We start from the raw sequence: 12093 nt of genomic DNA on the forward strand, positions 1-12093 counted from the left end.
CCCCTGCAGCCACCTCCCGGGTGCGGGGTGCCCGCTCCCACCTGGCTGCGCCCATGGGTGCTGCCCCGGGGCTGATCCCACAGCGGGGCTGGCTGCGATTCAGCTCCTAGGATGGGTGCTGGTCCTGCTCGAGGTGTGTGCAAGGATGGGTGCTTTGCAGAGTGGTAGCAGAACCTGGGGGCAGCAGCAGGCAGAGGGGGGAAAAAAACCTTGCTGCTCTTTTTTTGTGTGCAATACCCCAACACCCTTTTGGGGTGTTGTTTTTTTTTTTTTTTCTTTTCTTTTTTTTTTTTCTGGTGTAACACCTGAACATGCGGCAGGTGGGAGCAGGAGCTTTCATTTACTCACCTGGACCTCAGCAATGTGCCCTCCTGGTTTGCATGGGGTTTGCCAGCCTTGTTTCAGCTCGTGTTCAGGCCCCGTAATGCGTTGCATTTACGCAGCACGGAGCACTGGACAGGCGTGAGGCTCTCCCATGCTGGCACAGCCAGGCTTGCCATGGGGAATACTCGTATCACCGCCACCCTGGAGGGGCCAAACTCACAAAATGAGTCGTGGGGGCCTGCTGCCTCTGGTCTGTGGCTGCAGCAAGTGGTAAAGGGCATGCACAGGTGGCTGGGTGAGTATTTGAACGTGGGGTAGCGCACCCCAGCCTGGTGTGCTCAGGGACGCAGCGACTTGCTCAGAAAGCAATGGGGAAAGCGTTGCCTGCATTCCCTCGCAGCACCTTGCAAATTTTCCTGGGGGCTGGCTGCTCATGCACAGCAGGGCTGGGTTGGTTTCGGTCCTTGGCGAGCCCCCTGGGACCCCCTTGCTAGCGCTGCCCCCGCGCACAGCTGTGCTGGCCTTGCCACCGCAGCGCCATCTCGCCAGTGACTCCTGGACTCTCGGGGCTTCGTGATTCATTTATATTTTTGTTGGAAACCCGTTCGGCTTTGGTTGTTGCCCCGTCGCAGGAAGTGGCTCTGATGAATGACTGGGGTGGATTTCTCTTCCAGAGGAGCCCAGGCTTAATGTGGGCTTTCTGTGGACATCACTGTATATCAATACCGCTCTAATTGTCCATGACATATAGTCCTGGCGTTTTTCCCAGACAGTCTAAATAAATCATACACTTCTGCTATAGTAAATAGTCTGTTATAGGAGATGTTAGAGGCTTACAGCCCTCCCCCCCGCTCCAGGAGCTTCTTTGCTGTGCCTCTCGTTTTCCATGTGCTTTCCAGACTAACGCGGCTCGCTGCAAGCACACCTGCTGCCTGCGCCACCCCAGCAGGTTGGCGGGGACAAAGTGACCGATGCTGCAGCCACCTCTGGGCCAGGGAAGGTTGTGGCCGTGCCTTGGGCTGTGCTCTAGGGCTGCCCTTGCCTGAGCTGGGGTGAGCAGCAGCTGACCTGGAAAGGTTTTTGCGCCGTTTAAGGAGAGCTGGTACTGCACGCTTGCAAAGAGTCTTTGCTGATAAGTATTATTTACATCAAGAGAATGCATAAATAAAATAGGAAATATCTCACAAAAATACAGGCTCTGTTAACCGGGCGTTACAAACAGAACCTTGTGCGCTCAGGGTGGGCAAACCCAAAGGAGGGGACGTCTTGGGTCCTCCGGGGCCAGCACAGGGGACGGCGGGGAGGTGACATGGCCGAGAGCGCACGGAGGGACACCAAGGTCCCCAGCACCTGCTGCAGGGCCACGGGACAGGAGCACATCCCAAACAAGGGCTCCTCCAGGGAGAAGTACAGGAATTTAGCACACTGGAAATGCATAAGGCGTTATGATGGTGGAAGGATGAAGCCTTTCCATGGAAGAAAAGCCCAGGGCGTGCGCAGAACTGGTGGGAGAAGGTCCCAAGGAGAGCACAGCGGGCAGCACCTTGCTCGTGGTCGCAGCCCTCCAGTGCCCAGGCGCAGGAGCAGGTGCCGGAGGCTCAGACGCAGCAGCAGAGCGTGGAGCAGTCCAGCCTGGCGGGGCTGCCAGCGCCCCCGGCCTTCTTGTTCTCCTTGGGCAGCAGCAGCACGAAGGCCATGGCCAGGGCGCAGTGGTAGAAGCTGTGCACGTAGGTGTAGTCCCACTCCTGCAAAGGGAGAGCATTAGTGGGAGCCGCCAGGCTTGGCGGTGGGTGCAAAACATGGGGGTTCTGCAAGTATCCAAAGGGAAAGGAATTAAAAAAAAATCCTGAGCCTTCTGCCTCTTTTTGCTGTCAGGGAAGAAAGGATTTCCAGCCTTAAAAAAATAGGCAAAGTGGGTTTAACACATTCCAATTTGCACGTTTCCCAATTCATGAATGAAGTGTTTCATTACCCTGCAAAGGACGAGGCCGGGAGGCTGGGAGGGGACGATGGGGCGCGGTGGGGGAGGTGGGGGGGGACTTTCTGCTAAGTGACATTTTTATGTTCTGCTAGAATTTGCAATTACTAAATGCTTTGAAAAATAATCCTTGGGGACGACGGCGAGGTTGTATCTCGCAGCTCCCAATGCACGGAGCAGCCGTAACGGCGGGGCTGAGTGCAGGCGGGACCGGCAGCTGTGGCAGGGGGGTCACCGCCTCCCACCCCCATCGCGGGATGGACAGACCCCTTACGCAGGACAGGAGGACTGGCCAGCGGCAAGAGCAAAAGGTTAAATGTGGGATTAAGTGCCCCGGGGAGCCCATGGAGTCTTTTCCTTGGCGTGAGCAAGGTTTGGATCCGGCCACGCCTGGGTCGTATCCAGTCCCTGTGGCGGATACGTGAGGTGTCCTCAAGTCACCCGTGCCCCGTGTCCAAAAGCGGCCGCTCCCTCTTGACAAAAGCACTTCAAGGACCATGTATGGCTGAAGGAAATGTGGCCGGTGTCCTTGTAACTCACTTACAGGGAAAAAGAGGACAAAACCCTACTGCCCCATCCAGACCTCAGCACCCGGAGCAGGGGCTGGGGTGGGCACTGGGATGGAGGGGTCCTGCAGAGCCTGGCACACGAACCTGAGCTGACATTTGTCCGAGGCTGGATGCACACCTGCAGAGCAAGGGGGAACCTCCTGGCTTGGTAATGTCTACTGCACCTTGCGAAGTCAGTGGGGCTTAGTGTGCGAAAAATTACCTCAAAGAAGAACCTCAGCATCAGTGCTAACGCCCCGAAGCAGAAGCCAGGACCGATCTGCTGGGTGTAGACGCTCTTGTCTGGATACAGCCCCTTCTTCTCCTTCATCTTTTGTAGCTGGAAGCACAGAGAAAGCACACCAAAGAGCTTCATCTGGCTGCTCCAAGTCCAGATCCCATGAATAAGACCCTGTGAAGCCTGCAGCCCACTCACAGGGCTGTGGGCTCTGCCAGCCCAGGGTGAGTCCTCTGCCTGCCTGCCGCTTCAGCTTCTCCTACATCAGTTCTCAATGCTGGTTTCTTGACATTCAACCCAAAAACATGCATTCCCTTGCAAACCCCGTCTCTGCTTCAGGACTGGAAGAGCAGAGCCCCATTTAATCCCCTTGCTGGAGGAGCTGGACCTCGGGAAGAAACCTCTTGATGGCAGGGAAAGCACCAGCATCCTGCAAAGCCCCGCCGTGCCCTTCCCGACATACCCACTTCACAGTGATCGCCAGGACGGCGGTCCCGATGGGTCCCGAGTAGACGCCGTAGCCCCAGCGGTCGTGGTAGATCCTCACGGCGATGGTGAGCACGCCGAACATGACAAAGGTCGATCTCTTCGGCTCATCGAACTCAGCCAGGGCTGCGGGGCACAGAGCACAGGGAGCCTCGGCTCGCCCATCTCCGCTCCTCCTGTTGTGGGGTGAGTGGCTCGGGGCTCTGCTGCACCCCCAGACCTCACCAGGGTCTGCCTCAGGGTCCCCAGGGACGGATCTGGGCCCAACTTTCCCTTCTTATGCCTCCCAGATGGGGAAACTGAGGCAGGAAGGGGCAAAGCAAGACGGCCCTGGGTATCTGAGCGGTGTCTTCAGACGCTGGTTTTAGAAATACGCTCAGTGTTGTGACAGTGTGTGACAGGGCTCGAGGGCGGCAGCCAGGGACATGTGGGGACACCAAATGGCTCCAGGCTTGGCAGAGCCTGCTCTCTGGTCCCAGTACCCTGAAGCTGGCTGCACGAGGGAGGCATCGAGGCCGTGCTTGGAGGAGCCAAACCTCTGGGGGGTTGCTCAGAGCAGAGCCCACCACCACCCGCAGCTGCTGTCGGTGGGAGATGCGCACCCAGCTCTGCCCAAATTGTTCCCCAAACCTTCCAGGCTGACCTCCAGCAGAGCCTGCTGCCGTCTCGACCAAAAATTCAGGGACAAACACAAGGGTGCTTGCAGCCGTGCTCGGCTCCTGGGCTCGTTCCTGCTTCCCCAGCCCTCCCAAATTTGCCGGCTGCGGTGGGGACGGGGCTCCGGGCTGACGGGCGACGCCGGCACCTGCCTGGGCTTTGCAAGCTGGAAGTCGCCAGTGCAAGTGAATTATTAGAGGCTTTTGTTTAGCACAGAATGGGGTAATAACTGATAAAAGTTATGGATCCCAGTGGGCTCCATGCTTTTCCAGCTCGCACAGCTGTGTTATGGCTGTCCTGGATTTGCATTCCGGGAAGCGTGCCCGAGGGTCTGTGTCCGCACATGTGCGCTCGGGCTTTACAAGCCACAGCGAGAGGCTTCCCTGGGCTTCAGTCACCACACCTTCCATGTCCTTGGATCGTGTTTTTATAGGGAGTTTGGCTAAGGGATAATGTCCGCATTTTAATCTCTGTTGTTTCCCTGCGGGTCAATATTTTAAACATCTTAGTCCGGGGTTTTTATTTTTTTGGTGAGGTTTTGAATGCAGTAATGAAGCAATCAAATCGAATTTCGCTGCAAGGAGCCAGAGCGTCTGGATCGGCTCTGACCTACCCTGACACGGCCGTTATCTGCTCAAGAATGTCCTTTGGGGATGGTTCCTGTCCTTGCCCTTTCTGACCGAGCCTGGGGAGCACAGAGGTGCCGTGAGCAATGTGGTGATGCCATGGGGGCACCGCTCCATCCCCGGGGCCTGGAGGGGACGGGAAGGTCCTGCGGGGCATTTGGGCTGGTTGCTTTTGGTGGCCTCAGTTTGTTGAGGAAAGCAAGGAGACTCATCCTGCCCCTTGCCCTACCCTCTTCTGTCAGAAATGCTCCCGTCCGTCCCTCAAACCTGCTGATAAAATTGGGAAATAACAGGTTTGAAGGCTTCATCCTTCTCTATTTCTTTCATTTTGTTCATCTCTGTTATATTTTGTTTCAGTGGCAAATGAGGAACAAAAGGGGAAAAACGGAGAATGGGAAAAGGAAAACTGAATATTGTCAGAGTTGGGATTTTTCATGAAAGCAAGTGAAATATCTTTCTGCCTTTTCTAATCAGATCTAATATTTCCTGTCAGCCCAGACCTGATAAACCAGGGAGATATGTTTGTTTTGGCTAAATCACCCGGATTTGCATGCTACCGAGGGAAGTGTCAGGCTCTGCACTTCTTAGTGCCCCCCATCGGGACGGGATGTCCCTCGGGAAGCGGAACATCAGCAAACAAGCTGATGGGCCTAGCACAGGGAAAGTGAGGAGAAATGGGTGATTTTCTGACCCAGGAAACCCATCACCCACCAGCAATGCCCTCAGACCCCCCCCTGCAAATGTCGGGTGCTGCAGGGACCGCGAGCCTCTGCTTACCCATCAGGGACACCCAGATGGACAGAGCTGTCCCGTAGATGCTGAAGTACTCCAGGATATCGTAGCGCATGAAGCACAGCACTGATAAGCCGGGGCCATCACATGCATGGTAGATCTGTAAAAAAATAAAAGGCATTAGAAAGCTAGATGCTTGCCCACAGACCAGGAAGATAAAATAAAACACGTCTGCTCTTATCGGTTGGTTTGAAACGGTCTTTGTGTGGCTGCTGAAATGATGGCACTGAGCAGTCTCAAATCCACCAGGGTCACTGACACACAGTAATGAATCTATTTGAGAGATAATGTCCTTCTCAATCACAAATTACCTGAGAATCAGCGTTCTTCTGCCTTATTACAAGTTACCTGTGGACTGGCTTTGGTTTGCCTGCCGGGCTGTGCCAGAATTTGTAATTTGCAGACCAAGCTGCTCTGCCCGAGACCCAGACCGTGCAGAACAGTCCTTCCTCCAGCAGCAGGAGGGGCGCTGAGGGTTTTCATTCTAATTGCGAAAGGTTCTTGTAAAAGAATTCCAAATGAGTTTCCCGATGAAATATGTATGGATGCCAGGTCACTGTCCAGGCTAATTGGGGTTTATGTGGCCAGAGTCTGAATAACGGGGAATTCACTGGGTGCATCCCCCGCAAACCCGCCGGTCCCTGTCCGTTGGATGCTGCTGCCCGATGGCTCATTGATGGGGATATTTGCACAAAGACATTGTCATGCAACACAGATGCAGACCAAGCCAAGGGAAATTTTCCAGTGCAATCAAAGGAATGCTCCTGCCTGGCGCTCGCCTCTTCCTCCCAGCTCCCGGCCCTGCTCGTTTCCTACTGGTAGCACCAGCCCTGCTCTTCCTGAAGAAGTCCCTGCGCTGCTTGGCAAGGCGCCCCTGGCGTAATCCTCGCTGTCATGCCCCGCCGGGGATGCTGATATTATTTATATTGGGAATTGCTGCGGGTCCTTTGGCTCGCTGTGGTTTCTAGAAACAATTGCACAGGGGCCATCGCTCTGCTCTCTGCTCGAGGTTGGGTTCGGGGAGCCTGGAGATGGGGGAGAAAGGCTGGAGGACAAAGAGCATGTTTCAGGCCGGCATCACAACACTTGTTGGGGATGGACGTGTGCTTCCCCTGCAACTCAGGGAGGGGGATGCTGTAAAAAGGGTGACAGCAGCAGCTGCAGCCCCCCTGTCCCCGGCCGGGCAGCAGCTGCCGCCCCTTCCCCACGCACAGAGATTTCGCCTCCTCAGGCTCCTCGTTGAGGACCTGTCCCGCCTCCCCTCGCCGTGTGTGCCAACTTTCCGATTGACTTCTCGGGGAGGTGGAGCAGACGCGAGCCCAGCGCAAAATGAAATCGTAGCTGTCTGGCTTCCCTGGGGAGCTGGGGGGGGGGGGGCGGCGAGGGGGGGCTCGGCCGGGACGGTTTTATTAACTACTGTAGTTTTTATGGAACTGGCAGAAATTTTCCCCCTGCATTGTGTTTAAATGGAGGTTTAAACAGTGGATCCTCAGGAATAGTAGTTCAGAGCCTGGTTGTATCCTTGGTTCTGCTGTGGAGGAGCTTTTGCCTGTCTGCTCCCTGCCTCAGTTTCTCTGTGTCCAGGTGGGGGACACGATGAGCCTCATGAAATACCTTGAGATCAGTGCTGGGCAGAGGCAAATGCAATGCTGCTGCTGGGTTATTTTCCTTCGTGTTTTTTTAAGAGATTGCTGCCATGGTGTCAAACAGGGACCTTCTGCAGCAGAGATGCTGCTTTGGGCGCTCAGCCCGTGTGAGTACGAGGCACCTAGCAGCGCCACGAAGCGCCTTGCTGCTGGGAGCAGGAGCAGGAATTGCTCGGTGTGCATATGGCCGCGGGACTTTCTCCACTCGTAATTCCCTTGACAAGGGAGGCAGGTGGAGTCTGGGTCTTTCTGGCACTTTCAAACCTCTCTGCCAGGGCAGAGGGTTAAAAATTGTTTTTCTTGATAGCTCAGCAGCATGTTTTTAGCCTTGCCTGTCCTGGTGCAGAAACTCCCCGACTCCAGCATTGCTCACACCACCATTTAGCAATGGCAAAATAAAGAATCTGACTACGTGCTTTCAGCAAAAAATGACAGAACCGTAGCAAGATACTCTGCATACAATTTAAACCCCAAATCCAGCACGGGCATTTACCAGCTGTAAAACAGAGAAAACCAGCTCCAGAACACCGCAATGAACCCAGACCCTCTGCTAACCTCACCATCACAAACACCACTAAATCTACGCGAGGACACCCTCAGCACACCCAAACCGGGGAATTCACCACTCAGCACCATGCAGGATGGGAGATAACCAACAATGGATATCCTGGGGGTCACTCGCTGCTGGGAGACCCCCCAACCCTTCCCAGCAGGGACCTGATGTAGGGGGAAGGAAACAAGGGGTCCCTTACCGCCACGAAGAACATGGTGAAGAAGTAGACCATGGCTTCCATGTGGAAGCGCCGCTTGGCCGCGATGCTGATGGTGGGGAGGAAGACCAAGGTGCTGATGGTGGGCAGGAGGAGCTTGGCCACCAGCGAGCCCATGAGTGCCTCGGGGACCAGCAGCTCCTGTGGACGGGGTCTGTGCGAGCCAGTGGAGACGGAGGAGAAAACAACCGTGGGGAGTGTGCTTTAAAATTTAAATGCCCTGCATGGCTGGGAGGGCTGCGGGCAGGGAACAGCTGCGGGTGCAGGAGCCCCACGTGCTCCCTTCTCCCCCAAACAGCGAAATTCTTGGCACAGCTGGTGGCCCCACGCAGCAAATGCTCTGCGCCCGGCATCGCCCCGGCTGTTTGTGCAGGGGAATGTGTCCTTGCACGCCTTGTGCTGGCTGCGACCAGTGTGTGCCTTCACTTCTTGGGGGCTGTAACGTGGCTGCAGTTTGTTTTGCAAGGACCAAGCTGGAGGGGAGGCTTCAGGGAGCTCGTCTGACCCAGTGTGAAATGGCAGCTATGTGTGCGTGTGCCCTCTGGGTGCTCGGGTTGTGTGAAACCCAGCCCCATACTGCAGGGGGACTCCCCCAGAGGAGACCCATCTGAAATTCGGGAGCTGAGCTTCCCTTCGTGGGGAGGAACCGGCGCAGACTGCCCGGCAGGGCAGTAGAGCTGGAGGAAAAGAGACCAAAAGCCAAGCAAGGTTTGGGCTGCTAATCCACTCAGTGGCTTCTCTCTTTTATAATGGTTTTTTATTATAGCACCGCTGCTCCCCTCCTGGGTTAATATCTTTTCCTTGGAGCCTCGCAGGGATTCTCGGCATCTTTTTGGTACAGCTGTTCCTGCAGAGCAGGGAACAGGAATGCCGCGTTGAGCCTTTGTGCTCTGGGTTTGGGAGGAGGCTGCAGGCCTCCGAGGAGCCACCGAGGATTTCTGAGGCCGATAGGACGGGATCGCTTCTGCCCTGGGAGAGGGTCCAAGGGAAAGGCAGGCATGCATGGAGAAAAAGGCTCTTTGAGACCCTCCAGCCAAGTGGGAAAGGGCCTGGGGAGGAGGAGTGTGTGGGCGCTGGGTGCGGTGAGGATGGCCCAGCAGCATCAAAGTGCTGTCCCAGGAGGGTTTGCTGGCAGCCTTCCTCCAGGCACAGCTGAGACGAGCAGGGCAGGGCTTCCATTTTATCTGATATCTCAGGAACCGGCCACATTTGTTGCAGGTGGGCACCCCTTCGCAGAGCAGGGTGGCTCCATGCTGCCCACACCGCATCTTCAGCCACCCTGGACAAGCCATCAGCTTACCACAAATCCTTGTAAAGCTGTAAATAAACAGTGAAAAGCTCTAAGATCTCATTTTACTGCGAAAATAAATCACCCCAAGACAGCACAGAAATACCCTGCTTCTCACCATGCATCCAGCCCCGAGCGGCAATCAGAGCAAAGTGCCAGTGTGCTCTGAAGTACCCTGCTCCTTTTTGGTGGTTGGTCCTTTTTGGTGTTTGTTCCTTTTCAGTGATTCTGAGCTGTTCCTGCACGAGCTGTGGGGCTGAGGTTGGTACTGGGGGCTGCTGGGGGCCTTGCCTCCAGGGGGGTCTGGAGCAGGGTTAGGGCTAGCTGGTTGCACAAAACACTCCGGATCCCTGGATGAGCAACCCGTGTGCTCCCTGCTTTTGTGGCTGTGACATTGGTGTCAGAGCGGTGAAAATGCAGCTCAGAGCTCAATTGTGGGGACAAAAATACACGTCTGGGGGCAAGGCAGCTCTCTTGGGACCATTTGCAAGGCAGTCGTGCAGCAGGCCAAATGGCATCAGTTTAAAATAAGATCAAACCTTTGTCAAATGCATCCCCCTCGCAACTTTGCTCCAGCTGGAGCCCAGAGGAAGGCAAACCCAGCTGGCTGCTGGATGCAGCGAGTGCCAGCCGTGGCACTGAGCAGTAAATGCTGGAGCTCCCAGGGGCAAGAAAACATTCCCCAGGTGCTTGGGCTTCGTCTCTCCCAGCTGCATGCCCTGTGCTGGCGTTTGGTTTGCAGCCAGCGCTGCAGGCATGGGGGAAAAAACCCACCCCAGTGTGCACATGTGTTCCAGCTCTTACTGAAAAAGAGAGCCCAAAGCAAACCGCGAGGCAAAGGGCAGGTGGCGAGCTCACCTCGGGAGCTGCTGCCTGAAAAGTCTTGGTTCAGGCTACAAACAGCAGACCCAGAGCGCCAGGCACAGGCTTTGCACATCTTCCCGGGAAGGAGCCCAAGTAACAAAGGGCCAGAATTTTGTTCCTTCTCTCTTAAACAGGTAGGAAATCTAGAAAGAGCAAATTTTAGCTCCTGCACTTAAGTACTTCTGGAAAGCAAATTTTGAACTCACATTCCTTAGGGCTAATTTTGTGTGGACCCGAGTGCATGCAGGAACGGTGATATATATGGCTGAAAAGTGGTTCCCAGATGCCAAAACCAGGTTCTGGTATGCCGTCCTGGATCCTTCCAGGGTAACACTAACCATGGCTTTCTGTAAGCACTTCTACTGTTTCAACTCAGACGTTGCAGTGGAGGAAAGAGACACAGAGCGTTTTGTGTTCCTTTTTATATGAGGGTGATAGTTTGGAAGTAGAATATACTGAAATAGGGGATTGGGGATTGATGCTAATTTAGAATATTTAGAATATATTCACCTTGGGATGAGTACAAGATGATCTTTCGTCTGTCTGGTGTAGGTTGTATCAGAACTGAAACTGGGACTGTTGTGCGTCCTGGTGAGTGCCAGGCCTGAAATAATGGTGCTAACAACACTAAAATGGAGAATCGCTTGCAGCTTCTGCATGAGCTCATGATTCTTCAGTGTTGCAGTGTGCAAGAGCAGTGTGAGCAGGAGGAAGGGCTGTGCAAACGTGGTGCTAACTGCTAGATGTTATTCGCCACCTCCATTACTTCAGAGCCGGGTTCTTCCTCCCTGCAACGCCTCGACGTGTGCAGTCTGGGCTCTGGGGTGTGACCAAGAAATGTCCTGGCATGACGGGCCTGGTGCTGGGCAGCCCACCCTTGAGGCAGGAGGGTTCTTGGCAGCACCCATGGGGTATTTTTGCTCCTTCCCTAAGCTGCTGGAGCAGGGGCAGCTGGAGTATCTGGGTAAAATCCCTCTCATCACCTACTTTCCCTGCAGTCAGAGCCACTGCATGAACACTGGTGTGGGCAAAGCTTTTGGTATAGCCACAATCCAGAGGTAGGGGAGAAGACCCCAGTAAATGTGGAACCCCCAGGGGGTGTCACAGCCCCAGCACGCTCCTGGCTGTGGGGCCGGCCCTGCTCGTCCTCGGCTCTCACCTGCGCACAGCCCTGCCAGAGCACCTGCAGCCTTCTCCTTTTATTAGCGGAATAAATTGCCACTTAAAATCTCCATTCTCTGTGAGGCCCAGCCCCGTTTAGCTGAATGCCTGCCCTTAAGAAAATTCCTGCTTCCTTCCTCCCCTGAATAACCTATTGTACATGTCCCCAGAGGTACCCTCGCTTCTTTTTTCCCTTGGGTTTTTCACCCTGCCCTGCTCTTCCGCCTGGTCACTGCCCCCCACAAGGCCACTGTTAGTGCTGGGGATATCTCCTTTGTTGTCACCAGCTTTATATTGCTCATATGTACCCATCTGGCTGTCCTGGCTCATCAGGGTGGTCTGCTTGGGTGCCAAAAGTGAAAATATAGGGGCTGTAGTGGGGCTGGGGGCAGTGTGGGGGCTGGCCAAGCCCAGGAGTTTCTTGCTGGTGTCGTGGGATTTAATGGTTGTGTTACGGTCACAGCTGCTGGAGCCCGGTGATGGTGTCAGGGTCTCAGCCCTGTTGGCCAAAAATCTCCTTTTCTGAAGAGAAAAGCTCCAAGCTGGGATGTTTAAAGGCTCAAAAGCCAGAAGGGAATGAAACCAATCTTAGGATTGGGGGGAGTCTGACTCATGACTGTTGAATGCCTGTGGTTGGCAATGCTGCATAGCTTATGTCCCTCAACACAATGCTACACAACCTCCGTGCAAGACTCATTTCATTAGAAGAAAAGGC

At 54.9% G+C, this 12093-nt stretch overlaps 1 protein-coding gene across 2 annotated transcripts; it reads right to left on the bottom strand.

The window, feature by feature from the left end:
* Nucleotides 1-295: 295 nt before the first annotated feature.
* On the bottom strand, nucleotides 296-11590 carry MYMK (myomaker, myoblast fusion factor). 2 transcript variants are annotated; one of them, XM_040531425.1, is made up of 5 exons: nucleotides 8048-11590; nucleotides 5635-5749; nucleotides 3552-3700; nucleotides 3074-3190; nucleotides 296-2069 (listed from the first exon to the last, which is right to left on the bottom strand). In XM_040531425.1, exons 1-5 carry the CDS (start codon nucleotides 8180-8182, stop codon nucleotides 1923-1925), a joined length of 663 nt encoding a protein of 220 aa, XP_040387359.1. In that variant the 5' UTR covers nucleotides 8183-11590; the 3' UTR covers nucleotides 296-1922. The 2 variants fall into 2 exon arrangements, with proteins under 2 accessions (XP_040387359.1, XP_040387358.1); XM_040531424.1 differs by having other exon boundaries at nucleotides 1988-3190.
* Between the last annotated feature and the right edge of the window lie 503 nt (nucleotides 11591-12093).

This window comes from Cygnus olor, chromosome 19 (assembly GCF_009769625.2).
Source record: "Cygnus olor isolate bCygOlo1 chromosome 19, bCygOlo1.pri.v2, whole genome shotgun sequence".
NCBI lineage: Eukaryota > Metazoa > Chordata > Aves > Anseriformes > Anatidae > Cygnus > Cygnus olor.